A 22,403-nucleotide genomic window follows, 5' to 3' on the forward strand; every position below is an offset into this window, starting at 1 on the left:
ATATATAGGGTTAACCTTAACAGTGACTAATATCAGACTTTTAAAATGCTTTTTCATTAGAAGTAAGCACAGGCACCACAAAATAAGATATAAACACATCTTTTGTGCCTTGAGACTGTTCTGAGGTTTAATACACTTTGTAATCATTATCATTTTCGTAAGTAACCATAATCGAATTACATTTTTTTTCAGAGTAACTCTAGCAGATTACAGTTACATGTATTTTGCAGATAAATTACGTAATTCTGTTACATGTACCTAGTTACTCCCCAACACTGTATACTTTTTACATATGGGTAATCACTGTGATGAGTACCAATGGACTGATGCTAAAACAAGGTCTATTCCTTACCAAAAATGGGCAGGGACTTGAGGATGTGTCTTGTCAGCTGGGGTGGAGGTAAACTGTTAAAGTAGATTCATCCATCCCGCATACTCCCAATGAAAGGGAGGACCACTATAGCTAAAGTGGTCTCATCCATCTCCAATGCCACTACTGGATAAAAGCAGAACATATGATAAATGGGAAAGGAGCCCTTGTTGAAAATAAGCAGCAGACAGTGCAAAGAGTGATGGGAAAGGAGGTTACACACCAGCGCTTTAGTGATGCATCAGGAAACAACATACAGTAAAGGAGTAACATTCAACTCTGTGTGTATTTGGTTCACTTTCCTTGACGTTTTTAGGCCGGTGTAGTCAAAGTGTGTGGTAGGTGTTAAACATCACCATAACCTAAAGAAATGCTTGAGAGGTTGAATGCTAACTGCTGAAGCTGTTGTTTAAGTTGACAGAGAGAAACCTTTCACCTTCATGTGTAGGTGCAAAGGGAAATACCCAGTTTTGTCTATAAATGTCTTTGACTTGTCACATGTGGCTTTGTGTCTGTGGTTATCAACTTCTCGTTTCATTTCCTGAATGGAACTCTTCAATGTCATGACATATAAACAAGCATGCCCTTTGCATTGTGTGTAGTTCAGTTTAGACAACCACACACATGTAAATATAACCTTTTTCAGTTTCACACTGAAATAGACTGGTGTTGACATTTTAAACCGACAAATTTAAATTAAATTGAATGCACTTTTTATTATTAGATAAAAAATATGTTTGATATGCCTTTATGGCTCTAAAGCATCAAAGACGTCTTGATAAATTTGGTAATCTTGGTAACCTTCCAGTTGAATATTTTCACAGGTGGATTCCCTGTCCCTTTATAAAAAGGAAGAAATGAAACTTAATATATCATAATGAGGCATAATTTAAAAAATATGCACAAACAAATTGCGTTATATAATGATTATAAAGGGAAAGAATGTGGATAAAGGGATTGAATGCGTTGCCATGTTCACAGATTGTGGCAGAAAAGTATGGGCAGTTTAAAAACTGCATGCATTGAGTCACTAGCATTTTATCTTCATTAACTATTACACCATTAACTAGATAATTAGAACCGTCAAAAATCTCTACCTAGTGTCTGAGCCACAGAAAGCAATTGCTAATGTTAATACTATGTTTTTATTAATTTTTGTAAATTGGTGCCCCTTTCCTTTCATGTTTCTGCCATTCTCAACTCCCTTACCACAGAGTGAGATTTTTTTATTAGTTTATTTAAATTATGTGCATTGTTTTTATAGCAAAATTCCCCAAGAACACAATAAAATTATTTTTTTGTTTAGTCATGACTTCTTGTTTTTGTTTCAGTGATATCTTCCACCGGGCAGAATGTTTTGGAGTCTCCAAAAGGAGAACTGAACCCCTTCAAGGATGTTTAAAGTGAAAGTGAATGATAATTTTATTAGATAATGACATTTTTGAGTCAGAGTGAAACAGAATGGAACTCACTTGTTGTGCTTTGTCTTGTTTGTGCTTCAGATGTACCTCAGATGTCTCATAATGATTCAGCTTCACACTGTATCACACTAACAGATTTAAACGACCAGATGGAGCTTACCAAGTGGGATCTTACAGTTCATATTACCAGCATGTGTGTTAAGACATCACAGTGAAAAATGTTCAAATCTGGATCAAATCTGGAATTGTTTTTTGCCTCTTTGCTAAGAGCTCTGTTCACTCACAAGCATTAAAGCCCAAAACACTGGGGCAAAATATTAAAAAGAAAACGCCAACATGCAGGCCAAGCGGTCTGAAAAAGCTTGGAGAACAAAACTGAAAATAAATAAAACGCTTCCTCTATGAAATACTTGTGATGTGTTCAGCCTAATAAAAACCCTTTTGGCAGATGTGCAAAAGACCCCACACACCAGAGCACCCAAGGTCTGTCAGGACATTAGACCACACATACAGACGACAGAGCAACAGATGCATGGCGATGACTTAGCCATAACTTGTCCCTGTTGAATACGTGTCACAGTGTTAATGGCAAGGAGCCACTGATCACTCAAGCTGTGAGCTCCTGTCTCATGGTATTTACTTCAATACTACAATGTTCATTAATCCACTGAGCAATTGAATGGGCTTTATTCCCAAAAAAAACCCTGGGATACTTTCTAATCGTGTTCATTTTTTCCCAATTAGAGATGTGTTTCTTGGCTGCATGCAGGTCGGTCATAAACACATCATGGCAGGAAGTCCATTTCCTATCAGAAAGAAAACAGACACTTTCATATGAAAGCCCCGTTTGATTACTGAACTTGGAGAATTTGCTTTATCTCGTATTACTCTTTTTTTTTGTCTGGTTAAGCATAATGTTAGCAACACCAGTGTCATAATCATACTGATGAAATGAAAATGAATAACAGGTCGATTCGAAAGAATAATCTGCCAAATTCGGAAAATGTATTTGAAAATAATGAAATTATATAAATGTATGCATATGCAACTAAACTTGGATGCAGGCCCAAGAAGCAAGGAAATAAATGTGGGGAACAGATTCTGAAAATGCTTATATTATCTATTTTATAAATGCAATGGTTTAACCTCTCAGGTCCTCATCAGGTATTCATCATTTTGACTGATGTGAGAGGTCAAAACGTTGCATTTGTAAAATAAAAATTTGGAATGTGTTATATTAGACACTGCAGGCACTGACTTTTCCCCATAAATCGTTGGCACATTTCTTTAAAGGTGAACAATATAACAACATACATTGTTTCTGCAGCCCATATGCAGTATCATACAAACCATGAGGATCTTTATATTGTTAAAAGTGAATCACAATAACAGTAATCTGGTAATCTGTACCAGGGGTCTTCAACTTTTGTCAAACCAATGACTCTGGAGTGGAAGGAGTTAATATAATGTATTATTTGTATAAAATAGTACAGTTTTTTTCTACAAAAATGACAGATACAGTACTGGTGAATGCAAGCTTTCTGGTTGTGTATTCTCAAAATATATGCTCATAATCATCCTCAGCCAAAGTGAATCATGTGGCTCAAGAAATTAAGTGTTTACACTATTGACCAAATGTTTAATCTGACGCATTATCTAAGTGAATGTGACCACCTGGTCTAACAAATCTTACATTCTGTAACATGTAGATGGTAGGGTCAGAGTTTGGTGTAAACAGTTTGAATCCCTGAATCCATGTTGCTTTTATCAACAGTGCAGTCTGGTGGCGGAGATGAAAAACTGTTTCCGGGAATATTTTTCTTGGCTAGTAGGCTTCCCTGATACTGTCTAAACATCATTCAGATGTCACATAGAATTCTGTGATTTAAACCTTTGGAATGGGCTCGCTGTAGAATTCTGCGCGTACTTCCTTGCTGGCTTATGCGTTCTTTCATCGGCACACTCTGTTCACATCCTAAGCCAACAGAGCCTTTGTTATGAGATGACACAAGAGGTGTGTTGCATGAACGTGCTGCCAAGAAAATCAATGAGAACTGGTTGATTCTATTGGAACTGTGCCTTTTTTTGCCTTTTGATACAACTGATGCAAAGTGCAAGTTCCAATGTGAAAACACAAATGTTCTCAAATGACCCAGAAGTCTGTTTTGTGTGGAAACTGATTTATTATTATTAGAATTATCAGAGCTGGCAACAGTTGCGCTGCCAAATATCTTTTGGAAATGGAAATACTCTTTTCAGGATTCTTCGATGAATAAAAGAACAGCATTTATTCAAAATATTATTTTTTTCTAACAATATAAATCCTTGCTATCAATTCTTAACAATTTAGGTTTTTTTTTTTTAAAAATTAAAGGATAAAAATGTATTGATGCCAAATGGTATTTTGAATGGTACATTGTTAGAAAAGATTTCTATGATAAATGAATGCTCTTCATTTGAACTTATTCATCAAAAAATCATGAAAAAAGTATTTCCGTTTCCAAAAACATGATCGACGGAGGTTCAGATTCCTTCTTCTGACGAAATAGTTTCTCCCTTTTTAAATTTTAAATCATATCAGAAAAGCATTTACTTTAAGGGTGTCAACCATGGCATCCATTTAATAATTTTAATAAAAATTCAAATCAACATTTACACTCAATAAGTTGCATTCTGTTTTATATTGTACTTCAGTACTGAGGTGCAGATAATCGCCACTTGCAATAAGAAGACTGGTATAAATAGTTAAATAATACTTATAGTAAACACTTATATAATGCTGTTATTTCAGTCAGTGTAAATAGCATCCTTCGCTATGTGGACTTTGTGTAAACAGCATCCATGCTAAGAAAAAAAATGCTTTTTCACTTAGTCCAAATAGCCGCTATTTAATAAATCAGCATATGACAATAATTTCTGAAGGATCATGTAACAGAAGATTGGAGTAATAGCTAATGAGGATTCAACTTTGACGTCACAGGAATAAATTATATTATTAAATTTTTTTAATTATTAAAAATTGAAATAATATTTTTCAATTTTTCTTTGTACTTTGATCTAATAAATGCAGCTTAAGAAACTTGCTATATATATATATATGTGTGTGTGTGTGTGTGTGTGTGTGTGTGTGTGTGTGTGTGAAGGTTCAGTTTCAGACTTACCTACAGTAACCAGCTGTCAGTCTTCTGCTCCATCACCATGGTAACCAACTCATCTATAAGTCTGGTCACTCTGGTAACTTGAGATAGTATGTGCTCAAGGCTCTCTGGGCTTAAAGAAACACAGAAGCAAGAAATCAGAAAGGTTTGTCCTTTAAAGAGTTAATCAGACACTCATCAGACAAAGCAAATTTATGTGTGACACTGGAAGGAAAATACCTCTAGCCACACTCATCTCCAAGCCTAATAATTATTGTCTAAGAAAAAACAATTTTGGATTAAAAGCTTAAACACATTTTTTGTTCTTCTTCTAAAAATTTATTGCTGCAGTTCTCATTATAGGTGAAAACTCTGACACATGGTTAGCTGTTGTGCTATTACTAAATTAACCATTGTCACATAGTTTACTTTGCCAATTTGTGAGGGGTTAAACTAAACACACCGAATCTTATACAGGCCAAGTCAACAACAGACACGGTATGAAAAAAGGGAAGGATGTTTTTTCATTAGATAGTATCGGTCTGCCGCTCCATTGACACAGTCATAAGAGGGGAAAAAAAGGGACATTTCCACTCAGCGGTGAGGCAGTTGACATTTTATAGTGTTCCTTTAATATGGGTCTCTTCCTTTTTCTTAAGTAGTACCTAAATAACCTAATGACTGCACATAATTAAATGTGTTTCTGCTGTAATGCCCCTAGATTTTCAAGGCACCCTTAAAAAATGTACAGGAAGTAACAAGTTTGATTAAACATGATATAAGTGCAGCTCAGGCCAGCCATTAGCTTAAACCCACACATTCTGTTTACTTGAGAGAAGTGCACAGCAATGTCATGCATCACTTTAGGAGAACAAATCGATGTCATAAATCAAAATTCCTCAAAGTCACCCAACACTTCAAGTCACAACAAATGGCTACAGTCAACTCAAGATGTGCAAAATCAAAAAACAATTCCTCTATGACAAATAAAAGCACATTTTCTATGACAAGTACAGATGTTTTATTCAGCTTAAAACGATACTAAAATTAGGACATACAGCCAATTCCCCTTGGAAGTGTTTTTTTTTTTTTATTATTATTAATAAAAACTTCCTAGTAAGTATTTTGTTGCATTTTACTTGTAGGCTTGCTAATATGGCGTGCGGGCATGATGTGGCATGACAGAAATGTGACAGCTGAGACGTATCCTTGCTGCGTCTTAAATCAAATTCTTGAAACAGTACACCATAAGAGTAGCATGTCTGTATTTATAGTATTCAATAAACAGTAGACAAAAAGTACATGGATGACCTACTTCCATCTGGATTCTGAAGTGTGCATTTGATGGACACTTTACTAGAGGATTTAGGAGAGGATTTCTGAATGGTGATTAATGTGATAATGACATGGTGATTTGAAGTACACCTGAATTACATTCATATTCATACTATATAGAACATACTTTTTATAGAACAGTCGTGAAGTAAATTTTCTAATTTATACATGACCCTGGACCACAAAACCAGTCATAAGTAACGTGGGTATATTTGTATCAATAAATTATAATTTTGAGTTTTTTTATAATTTTATTACAATTTTCATGTTCCATGAAGATATTTTGTACATTTACTACTGTAAATATATATCAAAACTTAATTTTTGATCAGTAACATGAATTACTGTGAACTTAATTTGGACAACTTTAAAAGCAATTTTCTCAATATTTTTTGGCATCATCAGATTACAGATTTTAAAACAGTTGAATCTCCATATGAAGACGTATAATATGCTATCATAACAAATCATAAATGGAAAACTTATTAATTCATCTTTCAGATTTAAAAGTTTGAGGTATAGGGTCACAATTACCCAGTATGCCATTTTTTGGACAAATGTAATCTATGTTATGAATCTAGCTGATCTAAACTAGTCGCCTAAGAGCTAAATCATGCCTTCAGATAGAAATGATCTAAACAGCAAGAGCATAAACACTATTTTCAGTATCCTCAGCCAATTTCTGTGTAGTCTTTATGAACACTTCTTCCTTTATTGCTAAACTTACATACCTATTTAGGGCAGAAAGTAATCTGTGAGTATATAGAGTGTTATTCAGCTTCTTATTCCATGCCCAGTCTTTCAAAAGGGAACTGGACCAAATTGCATTTGTGTGTATACCAGACAAATATCCCTGCTGATGAGATTCTGGCAGTGCCAATTTACATCCTCATTCTACACATTAACATGCACTTGAATCGAGCCATAGGGAAATATGCTATGATTTAAATGTAAATGGCAAAGACAAAAAATCTATTAAGCTAAAAGGCCTGATTAACAATTAGCACTCAAATAAGATTTGTTTTAAAGATGGCTCTAACCGCTAATATCACCAAGCTGTAGTCTGTCCCAGTATTGATTGACTGTTCCACAGTCCAGAAAGCGAGAGAGAGAAAAGAGAACCAAAAGTCATTTCAAACTCTCCGATTTGAAGGAAAAAGCATTTCCTGTGGGTATGCTAAATTAGATCTACTACATAAATTGTATTAAAAAGCTGTTTGAATAAAGAAACACAACAATGCGTCTCTGCCAATAAAAGGCGAAGCTGTATTTAAAACATAGGCGGACAAAAAAGTGAAAGAGCTGATAGGTCATCTCTGATTATCATGATTACGACTCTTAACATTAGTTAATGATCGAGGTCGGGGTGACCACAAGTGAACCGCAGCCCCTTGTTTCTCCTGGTCTCCTTCTCTCTCTCTCTTTTAGTGGGTGTGCATAATTGCAGAATGTCAGCAGGAACGGCTGGAGATGTGCTCTGGGTTTTCATCGAGGCAGCTGCCCAGACTCGCTACATTCAGAAACAGCTGGTGCCGTCCATCCAGCCCAGGCAAGAGCAGGTGGGCCTGTCACGACTGACCGCCCCATCCCTGACCCAGCCTCCACCATACGGCCCACAGCAACCAGAGAGGAGGCTGTGCCAAAACTGTGTCACTCACAAAGACTGAAATAAAATGGAAGATTTGGTACCCAAAGGCATCAATGCCCACTGTGGTGGTGGAGCAGATGTTTCTTGTTGCTTCTGATGAGCAAGAAGGCGTCTAAACCTTTGACATCTAGTAAGGTTTCTGATTGGTAAACGATGTACAGAAAGGTATAAAATGCAAAGGTTTTACTTTATGCTATAATGCCCACCTTTCCTTTAGATAGAATAAATGCTTTTGTTGGAGACTTTAAACTTTGTAACAATGCACATCTTATACTGTCATGCGCACTAAAGAAAAGGAAAACTAAAGCACATATTATGACTCTATGAAAAAGTTAAAAAAAATAAATAAATAAAAAATATGAATCATGAATCAATATGAATCACCAAATTCTAAAACTCATATTAGACTTCCTTAAAACGTCCTTCCACACATAACATTTGTCATTATTCAATGCGTTGAAATTTCAGAACAGTTAAAAAGAATAAAAAATTGAAAAAGATTCTAAAGAAAATATTTAAAAACTTTTTGAAGAATTGCATTAAGAATTTTTTTAATACATTTTAACATTTTTTTTTAAAGAAGATTCTATGAATCTGGCTGGGTTTATAATGCACTTTAACTGCGAGAATGCATGTAAACAATGAATAAATGACTAATTTTCAGATTTTAACATTTTCAAAGCACCAACCTAGGGTTTAATTGATGAAATAATACCTGTATAAGTTCCCTTAAAATGAAATCTTTGAGAAATCTTAATTTTCTTGTCTGCTGATTCATGCAGGGGTACAAGTAAACTGAACAAAAAGAAAGACTAAGAAGTGCAAGCTACATCTTTTTTTTTTTTTTTAATCAAATGTAATCATAAGTAGGATTTAAGAGTAAAATGAGGCTTACAATTGACCATTACGGTCTCAACAAGGTCTTTGGTAATATATCAGTAATGGCCTCTAAAGTTCCCCACTGATTGATATACACCATTCTCAAAAGTGTTCCAGATTTCAGACCGAAGCTCTCATGAGTGTCCCTGAAACTGAACAACTAGATGAGTGTCCACTTTCTAAACGAGACAAGACCACATTTCACAAATAGACTGGAAGCTATGATTACCACATGCATGAGAGATCTTTCAATGTCCATGTGCCTTTTGCTAACCATTAGAAGACATTCAAAGCAATGATTTGGGTTGAGAGTATGATTACATTTGAAAGCATAATTGATGGGGGCGGATAGATAAAGTGCAGTGCAACATCATGTGAAAGGACCTCAGTGAACGCAGTGGAATAACTGTGATAACCTCAGACAGGATCATAAGCACCTTTCAGATGTCACTAGACACCTTTCTGTGGTTAGGCCTGTTTTAGACGAATACATTGTCTGTGACTATTTGCAAAAATACCTAAAGTTGAAAGGGGAACAAAAGAAAAATGCATTTTAGCAAATGGGCTAATGGCATTTGATTCTCAATTTACATGCGTGTCTTTTGATGACCAAATACTTGACCTGCTCTGAAAAAAGCCATCCCACAAACCTGCCAATCTGTAATAGCTCTATTTGGGACTGACCTGAAAAATCTACACAATCAAATCACAATCAAAGCTTATTAACACTATTGATTATTTAATTACCAATCTTTATGCAAAGTGCATGAGCAAACACAATAATAAAGCAAAGCAAACAAAACACTTTAAAAATCATAAAGGTACAAAATTGTGTAAATTGTTCATTTTTATTTAGGCTTAAGTATTTTATTTGTTTTTCTATCTATAGAAAAAGTCTACAGATATATGGAGCCACTATGAACAGTCAAGGTTTCACAGATGCTGCTGCTTACCTCAACATCTTCACGCTTTTTTTTCCACCAGTGGGTCTGTAACACCGTTTCATCAACCACCAACTGCTTAATATTATCTTTGATTAATATACACAAGCACAAAAAACTACACGAATCCATATGGACCTAGAAACATAAATCGGCCCTTCATATAGATTAGGTTGTGCTGGCCTTTTTACAGCTTGAATGGTGAATCAGTATAATAAAGCGGCAATCAAGCTGTCCAGTGGATCTGAGGGGTGAGTTGCTCAAGGCTGAAAGCCTCAGGGATGGACAACATGTTTCACAAGTGATTAGGTGCCGAGGTCGCATGACAGTAAAGATTGCCTCTCTTATGGATAATTGCATGCCTATATGCATCTGCAAACCGAAGCTGAGTGACTATGACTATGTTCAGTGGCACAGATCTAATGTATCTGATATTTATAAAGTGGACTGGTTGTGACTATGATAATCATATTACATTAATCACAAAATGCAAAAGTTAAAGCATTAGCCTTATTAATGTACCTTCATAGATTGTAAATCCCGATTCAGATCTCATTTGCATTGGTTGAGCGAGTGGATATAGATATACGTAGATGAAAGACAAAGATATAGCATCTGAGTTTGGCATTCCAAGATACTTCTAAAGTATGTGTGATTGGAAATACCCATAATTCAGTATACTGTAATTCTCTGTTCCAACCAAATGTTTGAATGTGCGATTTTGCAAGTATTTCTGGTTGTCTGTATACCAGTCAAATGTTCCATTTTCCTCAGAAATCTCCATTCTCATGAAATGTAGTGGAACTAATGGGCAATGCCCTGTTGAAAACCAAGAACATGAGACAAAAACAACTCTTTAAATCGGTTACGTCGTCTGTTTAGAAGAATTTTATCACATCGTTATCACATGCTATGCCTAACAAAAGGATTCAACTCTTCCAGAAAAACTTTTAGAGGCAGCTTAACTGCAGTGCACTTACTGTAAAAAAACAAAGGATTTTTCGTATACTTTTCTGTGCAGTACGAACACAACTACTTCTTCCCCTTTCTCCGTTATTGATGTACTGTGAAAAGATCAATGGCGGGGTGTTTGTTAGAAATCTCAGACAATAGAAAAGGTTGAACTCTGCACTGTGCAACACATCTAACCTCGCCAAAGGCCTCATTTATTTGATTTATCGACTGTGTCGCTTAGAAAGAGGAAATGACAGAGTCAGCCAAGCAATTACCAGGCTCAGAAAAGGCCCATCTCCCATACTCATAAACCGTACCAGCAAGCCCTTACACCAGGTTACCACACCAGTACGCGATCGAACTTTATCTCGAATATGTGCCTCATAGAGATTTTATGCACGAGAGTGAAAGTAATAACTTGCATACGGCAGTCATGACCAAATGCAATTTCATCAGACCTTATTGGTTTTAAAATGCAATCTGTGTAGCCGCTAAGAGTGACCGGAATAAAAATCACCTGCTAGCTTATTACAACCCAGTGTAAGCACAGTTACAATACGCTGCCAGTATCTGGCCTTGTCGAGGAGACGACATGTGTTTCATAATCATAAACATGATTGCGAGTCAGACAGCCTATATTACAGGCAATTTCCCCGTACCATCAGTCAGCCTACGACTGCACCGCATAGACACAATCAGATCTAATTAACGTATGCAGATTTCTTCATTAAAAGCAGGCAGACGCTAATGAGCTGTTGTATTCTTGATAGCAGGGGGTGACTGGATGCCCAGGAATGAGGACAACCTCTGGAAAACCTGCGGGAAATAGCTGCTCGCCTCCATTAGCCTCCGCACGGACCCTAGACCTAAAGCAAAGACAGTCCAGAGCGTCTGGACATGATGGCAGCAGCGGTAAAAGCTGTGATTGAGGGCCTCCTGCAACTAATGACCCACTGAGTTATTATTGTAGTGTGATGGAATCCTTTGGGCCTGGAATGTGAAATGACCATTTAACACTTCAATAGGGAGGAATTGAATTGTAAATGTCATTTTAAAATAGGTCAGGATACACTGAAAAAAATGGCACTGTAAAAATCTTCTTTTTCGTACTAATCTGTCTGAACATCCTCGAAACAAATTAAATGTAGTTTTAATTAAACTTTTGTATAGTATAGTCTTTCTTTCCAGTGCTGTTTAACACATTTTAAGAAACAAAATGAAATGTACTTTTAATACAACTTTTTTTTAACTCTCTAACGTCTTTGAAACAAAATACGGCCAACTAACTCAACAAAACACAATAATATAGTAAAAACTATTTAAAAAATAGATAAATGAAAAGGAAGGAAGGAAGGAAGGAAGGAAGGAAGGAAGAAAGCAGAAGACCAGCCTACAGTGGCGACAATGATAAGAATAAAAAGTGATGTATTCTACATATTTTTTACTAAAAAACAAGAACAAAAACACTCAATAATTAGGAAAATTATGTATTGCAATGCAGTCTGATCTTGGTTGTCTTTGAATAAGTAATTTGCTATGCACGCTTGACATTGTTCATAGAGCCCAGTGGGGTATTAAGCTGATGTATATATTTGTGTTCTTTCATTTGATCTAGCAGTCTGCTGGTGCTCTGTTCATGTACATGTACCCATGTATATTCATAAAGTCTGATATGCACCATAAGGTTATTATCCATAAATGTCAGCAGATAATTAATTAGTTCTGTCTTCTGGCTGCTCCCTGTGTCTCATTAGCAAAGCATGGACGACTAACTCCATTCATATTCATACCAAAAATACACAGACCTACTCTTTCTTTGTCACAGTACAACCGGATTTCTGTGTTGACATTGATACAAGGTCTACCATTTCTAGTGCATTTGTTTTCCCTTTTTTAAAATTCAATTTTATACATTTGTAACCCCTAAAGTGCGAGTATTTGTGGGTCAAATGCTGTCTAGAGATTTGAATGTGTGAAGTGCTCTCAGAAATTCAACATTTACCCAACATTTCAGTAATCTTGGTTCCAAAAAGAATCGAAGGGACCATTGGCAGATTCTCAGTTTTCAGCAAAGCCAAGTACACACTACAACATTTATTGATGCTCTTCTAGCAATTGCACTTGTGAAACACACCAAGCGCTACAACAGAATCAGGTCAGCTGAAACCATTTCGAAATACGTCCAACCAATTCAAATGAAATAAAAACAGCATTTTTGTGTCTTTTACGTTTTCCTGTTGTGCAAATAAGAGCAAATGAAAGCTTTTGTACATATAGTTGGGTGACATGTTTTCAAAAATAATCTCTCTTGTTAATACAAGTGAGTGTAAATGTATTCCAGGATTGTCATTACAGTTGGGGAAGAGAACAACGCTGTAATTGACAGTCATGTTTGTGATTAGGTCTGTATCCTAGACATCAACACAATAAAAAACAACAGCTAGTCTTTAAAATGATTGATTTAAACTACCCTGCTTGCTCTATTAGGCCTACATTAGGCCCTCTCGTGCCTTCATTTCCTCAAATGCAGTTAAAACATTCATTCATCAGTTTCGCATACTAGACCATTTGATCGGACCAAAGCAGTCCTGAATGGCGCAAGTAAATTAGTCCGACAGTTGCAAAATATACAATTATGTAAATAAACAGGTGGACACATAAATCTGATTGCATGTTCTGATTGAGAGGCCGAGGTTATTATGGCTTCATTATTTCCTGCCCTTCACGCTGATGACATCACACTGAGCTTCCGAATGCATTAGCTTCTGCCGGACAGCTTACTTCAATCATACACTTCATTACTGATAATCCCAAGGCTTATTATTAACAGACACTAACTGACATTTAGTGCCTAGCAGGTCTCAATGAAGAGGATAACAATGATTTGGGTATTTTTTCAAATAAAACACTTTTCTTTCAAGTTTAACCTTTGAAATTACAAGATTGTAGCAGTGCAAAGGTCTCATGTCTCATGTGCCTCTTTAAATAATTTTTAAAAATTAATTCTTTGATTCAGCAAGGAGGCTGAATTGATCAAATGTGAAAGTATTTGGTTAAAAATAATCTCTCTTAAACATTATGTGCTTTTACAGATCATAGAAGTATATAAAAAAAACCCATTATAAATATATAAATATAAAACACAGAATATTAGAATGTTTTCTGAAGGATCACATGACACTAATAATAACTGCTGAAAAATCAGCTTTGCACATTACTGGAATAAATTAAATGTGAAATGTTTATTTTAAAGGAGAAAAAAATTGTTATTTCAAATAGAAATAATATTGAGCAGTATTACTGTTTTTAATAAATTTTTGATTAAATAAATGCAGCCTTGATGAGCATAAAAAAAATGCCAAATCCTATATATTTCAATGTTTTTTTGAAGATCAAACACTAGCTGCAGACATTCAAAACAAGGTTAATCTACTCATGTTTCTAGTCTGATATATAAAACTAATTTTAGGAAAGTAAGATCAGATGGTAATGTCTGAAACCCACAAAGACAGAGAGATGAATGAGCGCATAGAGAGACAGAGGGAGAATGAAAGGAGCCTGTCCCATCTGTTTGAGAGAGCCGTGTTCTGGCTCTTTCTGAGATGCTCATCCTCGCAGCCTGTGAGGCATTAACCGCACGGAGCCCTTGACACGCCTCTCCATCTCTTTAATTATTAAGCATTTATCTCAGTATGTCCCTCAGGCGCGTCTTATCGCAGGTGAGGAGGTGTGCCGAGCAACCCGTGGCATCATGGGAGATTCTGAGAGCGGGCAGATTAGGAAGGAGGAGCACCTGCCAACAGGCTTACTGCAGGATTTGCTCACTGAAGTCTGCAAGGTTTCCTGCAACGCTTCACATGTTCACTGCTTTAAGAATAAATTCAGGTGTGTGTGCATGCAAGTTTGCATGCTTGCTTTTATAGGAAAGGGATGTTAAAGGATGACTCATAATCTTTCAGGAAGTTGCACGCCCTTGTTTTATCTTAAGTAGGATGTCTCAAAAACAGTGGCTGACTTCACAGGAAGATTCTGGTTGTGTGCAGATTACGAAAGGCGTTCTGCAGCCCTCACTCTTAGCCAGGGATTTGTTCGCAGAGCATGGCTCTCCAGTCTCGCGTTTTACATCAGAACTTTCTCTTAATATGAGCATGCAAGCTTGTCTTTGCGGGCGTTTCAGAAAAATAAGACTGTGAGGAAAATAAATCATGCATGGTTTTTTTTTTTTTTTTTTTTTTANCAATATCCCCATAAATCTTTCCAAACGGATCAATTTCAAACCGAACAAACGCTGTGACCATAAACGGATAAAATCTGGCCATATAAACATGATTTATGTAGTCAGTAAGCGAGGAATACATTAAGTAAATGCTGGGTCAAGAAAGGTTATTGTTAAATCATATCATTCATATATTTGAATCACCTCTAATACATAATAAAAATAGCAATATAGGTGATGTAGTAGCTTCCGCCCAGTAAAGCCCTCAAAGGTTTTATCATTATTGCTATCATCTGTCATTATGTTTAGTCATTCACACTGGGTCCCAATGATAGTAATAAGTCCTTTTGTCATAGTGCTGCAAAAAACAGGGACAAACAAATTGCTTGTTTTTACATTGTGCTGTCATTTTATGGCCTGCTTTGTCATTTGAATGTTAAAACGTTGCTTAAAATAACTATTTATTCAAAATGACAATTTTCTTAAATGCTTGTAAAAAATCAATTATAAATGTAATTAGGTACAGGTATTCGTTTGTTTCTTTTTAAGCTAATTACATTAGGCAAGAATGTAATTAGAGCAAAAGCAAACCCATTTAAAACAGCAGTAAAAGCAAAGCAAATGTTTGTAGCCTTATGTTATTTACTCAGCACTATGTCCAGGCTGTTATCGAGAACTCCCTTAAGGCATGTCTGTGGTTGAAACGCATTAACAACAGAAGCAATAACGACAGTTTCAGCTAAAGAGAAACACAATACAAATAAACATCGTAATCTAGCTCTAATTCCCCGGCTGCCAGTGAGAGTGGAGGGAATAGAAGGGAGATATCTTGACAGTTGTCTTGAAATTAACCAAAACAATTGTAGGGATTGGTTCCTAATTCACTCTTTAAAATGTTACAGGGTCATTTGAGACCACAGAAGTTTTTTAAGCTCTCCAACTGATGCCATTTTGAGTCAACTGACTGCGGTATGAAACCTATTACATTGGAGAAAAAAGTCTAAGGCATTCAGTACAAAGGCTAGCTCACCCAAAAATGTCAATTCTGTGATTATTTTAGTAATGTAACGACTTATCTTCCATGTCAAGTTTTTATGATAGTTTCATGACATATGCCGTCCCTTTAAATTATTACTAAGTTAAAAAATATATCCTATTATATCCTTTTAATAATTGAACTACAGATAGCTAACTTCAGCTAACATACAGGGCCCTAATTTGTTTTCAATTTGTGGTCAGGTTTAGATTGTAATAGCATGGTTCTAAAATAGAAATAGATATTCTAAAAGATTTTTTTTTGTTATTCCAGATAAATTATGTAACTTTGAGGTGTACCTTAGCAGAACCATAAATATGGGGGCAAATACTTTTTTCTCAGCACTAGACATTATGCATACAACTGCAACAGTTTTCTCACATTGAAAATGTGCCAAAAATGGCATTAAAGCTTCCCACTTGACATTACATGACATTTGCGACATCGCAAATCTGCATGACTTACTTGAACCTGTTGTGAAATCTACACACACTCACATGAAATTCCAAATCACGCAGATTTTTATTGAAATGACAGATTCTGCTCCTGTTAATTCACACATCAACAATTGAACCTTAAGGCAAGATTTCTTTATGGTCTCAAATGTTGGCCAAACTCATTTCATTTCTAAACTTTCCAGATTTCCCCACTGGGTTGTTTGTGAGTCGGACTAGATTTTGAATTGACTAACATAACCTCGGGGCTAGTAAGAAGGTTAAGCAACTGTCTCAGGTTAACCATAAAACGTCACAAATAAGCTTGCATAGGGTTGGCTGGATTCAAAAACGCCATGGGCTGAACGTTTTATCTGCTCATTCATCATATCAGACCCATTTAGGAAAGCCTGAGAGGGTTGAATGAATCATTACGGAAAGCGCAGTCTGCACCCTCAAAACTATTCTCAGTTGGGCAGCCATTATCTACAGTGTTCACCCTGATTACAGACCATGTGTGTTCAGTGGAAAGCCAAGGCCAAGGACACTAATGCCCGAGTGAATATGTACTTGCTCTCCAGTACTTACACTTCAAGGTGCAGCACACAGCAGGAACCCCGAAGGAAACGTGGATGGTTTCTTTCAAACGTGGTCAGCCATTCTGGTTCTCCAATTCCACAGGTCACTGGATCCAGGACAAGGACAAGAACCTTTAAGGACCATTGAATCTCAAATACATTCATTTCCCACACCACATATCCAGTGGCTGTGTTCCAAAACCTAGTGAGCATTCTTGCTGTCTAATGCCCACACGGCAATACTAACTGAAACAGACCCATACTAATGACTTTCTTAGGATGCTTTTCAATACTACCAGAAACAGACCCTCACTAATGACTTTCTTGGAATGCTCAACAGCAACTCATCAGTGTGTCACAGCACTTAAAACAAAGTTTATAAGAGGTTCAAAACTTTATTTCCATGTTGCTATGCTTGCTGCTTTGGTAATTTGTTAATTAAAATAAAGCTAAAATAAAATTACATATAACTATTACATTAAAACTTAAAATTAAAATTAAAAAATATTGACTTGGCCAATGTGTAAATAGATCGATAAATAGATAGATAGATAGACATATATACAGTATGTGCAATGAATTATAATAAATAAAAAAAAAAACAGTATGATGAATGCAATGCCTAAGAAGTTAGCCAAAAGATGTCCACCCTCTACTGCCAATCTTTGTTGATAAGCAACTCATGAAGCCTGAAAGTACTAGCTGTTGACAGCTTGCTATGTTTTGGAACACAGCCTTTTCTTGTTATTTTTATAGGCTATGACAAGTGATCTGACACACAAATGCGTGCTATGCCTAGAAAAGCAGAGTCCAAATAACTTTTATATTGGGACACTTTTATTTACAGAAGAAAAATTACACTGGATTACAAGAATTCCACAAGTACAGTTGGGCTTATGGAGTGCTCCCTTTAGATTGCTGAAAAGAAATGGGCAACATTCCACAATGTTCTATTGCGCTGAATGTGGAGAGCCAGGTGTATATGAAACACAATGCTGAAATAATGCAAAAAACTTTTTTTGGGATAAATTTGTTGGCCCAAACTAAAGTGAACATGAACATGGATCTCAAGACCTCATGGATCTTAATCCTGAAACTCTTGACTGGTAAAATGAGCATGCGTCTAAGCAGTATGCCATTCCCATCCATGTTATTGCAACACTAAGATCTTGTTCACCGGCAAACCCCTCCTCTCTCATACAACCAAAGCGTCGTCTTTTAAAAGATCCATAAATGGCATGGATTTGATTTCCAAAAAGCTCATTTTATAGCGATACCTCTGTGATGCATCTGTACCCAGTTTCCAGGGCATCTGTCCTTCTTTGCCTCTTGAGATCTTTCAGTCTGTTGGACACGGTATCATTTTTGAGAGACAGCCAATTTCGATAAACATAATTCATAATCAGTCATGTGCGACACTAAGACAGAACCTGGAATGAATCATATTTTTTTCTGCTTTTGAAACATTCCAAAGAAATACAAGTATATTTACATTGATGTACTTGAATAGGTATTTATAATGTTTTCCTTATATTCACGTAAAACTCGGCAACCTCTACTTTCTTTACATGTCCCTCTCTTTCTACACTCCATGCTCGCTAGTACACGCATCCAAACACCCCAAAGACAACACGTCCATGCTCAGATGCACCCACTTACAAACTTTCACACGCTTCTAAAGGAAATGCACTCTTTTTTTTTGTTTCCGAAATATCTTGACATGAAAGTATGACTCATACTATGCTCCTTTGACTCTGAAACAATAGCGTTTAAAACGAGGACATATTTTCATCCACAAAAACACTTGTAATCTATGAGAAATTCATCGTTCAAGCCGAAGAGTTGGGCATGTATCAGCGCTCAATACCGGGACCAACCATGTACCATTTACTCAGTTTGAGGTCAAGTGTGGTTGATCCTCGCTTTAATACTGAGCATTCTGTAATTTCTTTGCATTTGGGCGAGACATATAGTGGGAAAAAGGCTAGAAAATAAACACGTTACCCAAACAGTGACCCAAAACTACAACACGGACCGCAAAGAGAGGTGGGGGATTTCCACGCGTACCGCATTAAAAAGCAATGTTTGAGCAACCACACTGGAAAGGTGCAACAGCCGGATCCCAAAGAAAGAGAGGATGAGAGAGCAAGAGAAAACATGAAGCTTACGGGGTAAACCCACCTTTTCAAGTAACAAAGAATCAGACTCAAAGCAACAGCAAAGCCTTGAAAAAACAAAAACAAAAAAACAACCCCCTCCCAAAAAAGGCCCAAAACAAGCAAGAACAAGCACAAATAAACAGGAGCCTGTTTGTTGAGCGGCAACCTCCGAAAAATGTTTCACAAAGCAGTTATCGCGTGGCCTCTTCTGATACCCCGACGACGAGTCTCTAACAAAAGATCTTACAATTGGTTGGCGTGTTCTTGCTTGTATTCTCATTAGTTTGCTTGCTGTTGGTCTCCGGGTGGCTCACTTTGCATGTTCTTTTAGAGGATAGCAGGGCCTCCATTATGCTTTACTGTCCTCCTGTGTCATGTGTAGGCTGTTGTCACCGTGAACTTTGATTTCGATCGTGTCTGGTTTCAGCGTCTCCTTACCGTTTTCCTCTTTTAGTGGCAATTTCCTGTGGAAAAAAAGCGACAGAAAGACAGGTGCACAGTGGTCAGTTTGACAGGGTTGACAAAAACATTTTTTAATTAACAACTGGATACTGTGGGTCCCCCTGAGGCTAAAATTGAGACTTAGGGTGTTTTGTCAGACTTCAGACTTTCAGTCCATTTGTCACCACAGGTCGATTTGTTTGGTTGAATTCATAAACTTTTTGAACTACTGACATGTCTGGGCTCAGGTTTTCACCAAGCACTGAACTACACAAACACATTTTGAATGTTTTGTGAAAATACAATATTATGCTGAACAAGTATATCAAAGGTTGCAGTAAAACAGTGATATTCTGAAATGTTATTACAATTTAAATTCCTGTGATAGCAAATCAGAATTTCCAGCAGCCATTGCTTCAGTCTTCAAGGTCACATGCATCTTCAGAAATCATTCTAATACGGTGATTTGCTGCTTAAACAAGGACTACTTGTTACTTATTAATGTTAAAAATGGTTGTTCACCATGATACATTGTTTTTTATATTTACATTTGAAATTGATCTTTTTTGTTAAAATGTACACAATATCGAGTCAATTTTGAAAGAATTATCATATGGTGAACCAACCCTTTTGGCACTGAATGACCAGCGCATGCTATTTCTAAGAAACAGGTTAATCATTGAAACCTGTAACCAAAAATTAATGACTTTTATGCAATTATTCTCAGTCCACTTTAACAGCTTTTTCAATTCTAACCCATCAAACCTGGGTAAAAACAACAAAAATGTTTCTCACAATCCGACCTCCCCTCCCCGCAAAGCCCATTTCACTCAGGAATCCCATTACTGAAGTAAAAAGTATATTTTAAGTTATCTCTAATGTCACATTTATAAACCTAGAGTGTGGTTTTTATGGGTTATTTGTGTTATTCTGAGCACTGTGACACGCAGTCATGTCTGTGCGTTCTCAAAGACCCCTGTGTGGCTCTTCATTACCTAGGATGATACTAGAAAGGAACCAGTCTCTGTTCACTGGGATCATCACTCTAATAACATTATTAAAGTCTAGGACGGTGCCTTTGGGTAAGTATAGTGCGCATATTAGAAGAGCGCACTAGTCTAGAACATCAAAGCCGTGCTGCTTGTTATCAGAGCTGAAGACAATCACAGGCCTTAATCTCTTTGAACTTTTAGCCAAGTAAACCTGACAGGAGTTTTACCAGCTGGGATAGACCCAGATTGGTGCTGCATAACTACAGATCTGTCAACCTGCAAACCAAAGGACAAAGTCTACAGAGGAAATGTGTCAGAAGCTGTGAAGACACTAGCCAGATGGAAAAAAAAAACACATAGATTATTCATCAAGCAATAAACCATAAATTGCATAAGTCACATCAGTGATTCATAATCAACAAACTGACTGTACACTAAGTACTTTGACGGACATGCTCCAGAGATAAAGACTCGTTAAACGCTACTGTTCAACCGTTGCCATGTCACACCTGTATCTTTCTGGCTAACTTGAGGACTTTGTGTTGCAACATGTCTTGCTGGCAACTGATGACAAACAGTGTAAGGTTTAAAGAAGTGCTAATTATGTAAACACATAAATACACAAACATTTCAGAAAAACATGGTTTATATATTAAATATATTTATTCAGCATACAAATTATATAATTATAAATATAGATGTTTAATTATTTTCAAAATATATACTGTATATGTATTAATATATACATAATAAATATACACAGTATACACGTGTATTATGCAAATAAAAAAAAATATTTTAATCATTAATCATTTGATAGCACTAGTTTAAAGCTTACTTTTATGTTATTGTTCTTATTATAATGAACTTAGCTGGACGATGACATCACTGAATATTGCATTATTACACACTGTTTTCCTATTTTATATTGTAAACCTGCTTTGATGCAATCTGTATTTTTTTTTTAAAAGGCTATATAAATAAGTGATACTCACAGGTAGGCAGCTTTGCCCTCCTCTAGCTCTTTGCTCTTGCCGCTAGTAGCTGTCTTTTTGCTGCAGAGCTTGCGGGTGATGCACATGAGCAGGCCGCACTGGCGCAGGAAGAAGCAGCTGACGTCCACTAGCACGAGCAGCAGCAGTAGGCCAGCTAACCCCAGCCCAACCACTGCGCCCAGGCCTAGGCCGCTGAACAGCGAATCTGCTGAGACAGGAAGCACACAAAACCATCAATGATGCGCCTCAACGAAACAACACTCTCTCTGTGCTTATTTTCTAATGTCAGAGACAAAAATTCAGAGTTCAACAGTGCAAAATAAAATAAAAAAACATAATATAACAACAATCATCAACAAATAATGCACTAAATGTAGGTACCTGATCTAATTTAAGTTTGCATTGAGTTTATCTTTAACATGATACAACTTCGGAGACATTTTTAAACTGAAAAGACCTTGCATGAGGAAATTAGTCTGCAAAGCTATTCAAAAGAAAACATCCATTTTAAAGGAACATCTTGCTCTAAAGACATCAATCACACACGCTGTTTAAAGTAGCATCACCATTAGCAAAAGCATCCCAGAAGTCTGTGGTTTGATCTGGACAAAGTGACAGGGTATCCGAGTGAGAGAAATGACACATGTTAGAAGGGACGAGGACAGACATACTAAACAGAAAAGACCACTGAGCAATTCAGTAGCTGTCTGGTTTTACTCAAAGCAGAATTATTATTTAGCATCAATGAATCAGCCTAAAGACATACATTTACATCAGCAAAGCTACTCTTTTCAGGGGTTAAATCAGGTAGATTGCAGGTTTTGCAGTGTAAAATAACTATACAAATGTTAAACAAAAATTATATAT

At 36.5% G+C, this 22,403-nt stretch overlaps 1 protein-coding gene across 1 annotated transcript in view; it reads right to left on the bottom strand.

Annotated features, from left to right (window-relative positions):
• Positions 1-17,764: 17,764 nt before the first annotated feature.
• Positions 17,765-22,403, bottom strand: part of LOC122342059 (neural cell adhesion molecule 2-like) — a 60,001-nt gene continuing 55,362 nt past the window's right edge. Inside the window, exons 17-18 of the mRNA XM_043235840.1 lie at positions 21,537-21,744; positions 17,765-19,572 (exon numbers count right to left, since the gene is read on the bottom strand). Of these exons, the coding sequence (XP_043091775.1) occupies positions 19,458-19,572; positions 21,537-21,744 (323 nt within the window). The 3' untranslated portion in view covers positions 17,765-19,457. The remainder of the gene's footprint in view (positions 19,573-21,536; positions 21,745-22,403) is intronic.

Source organism: Puntigrus tetrazona, chromosome 1, assembly GCF_018831695.1.
Source record: "Puntigrus tetrazona isolate hp1 chromosome 1, ASM1883169v1, whole genome shotgun sequence".
Lineage (NCBI taxonomy): Eukaryota > Metazoa > Chordata > Actinopteri > Cypriniformes > Cyprinidae > Puntigrus > Puntigrus tetrazona.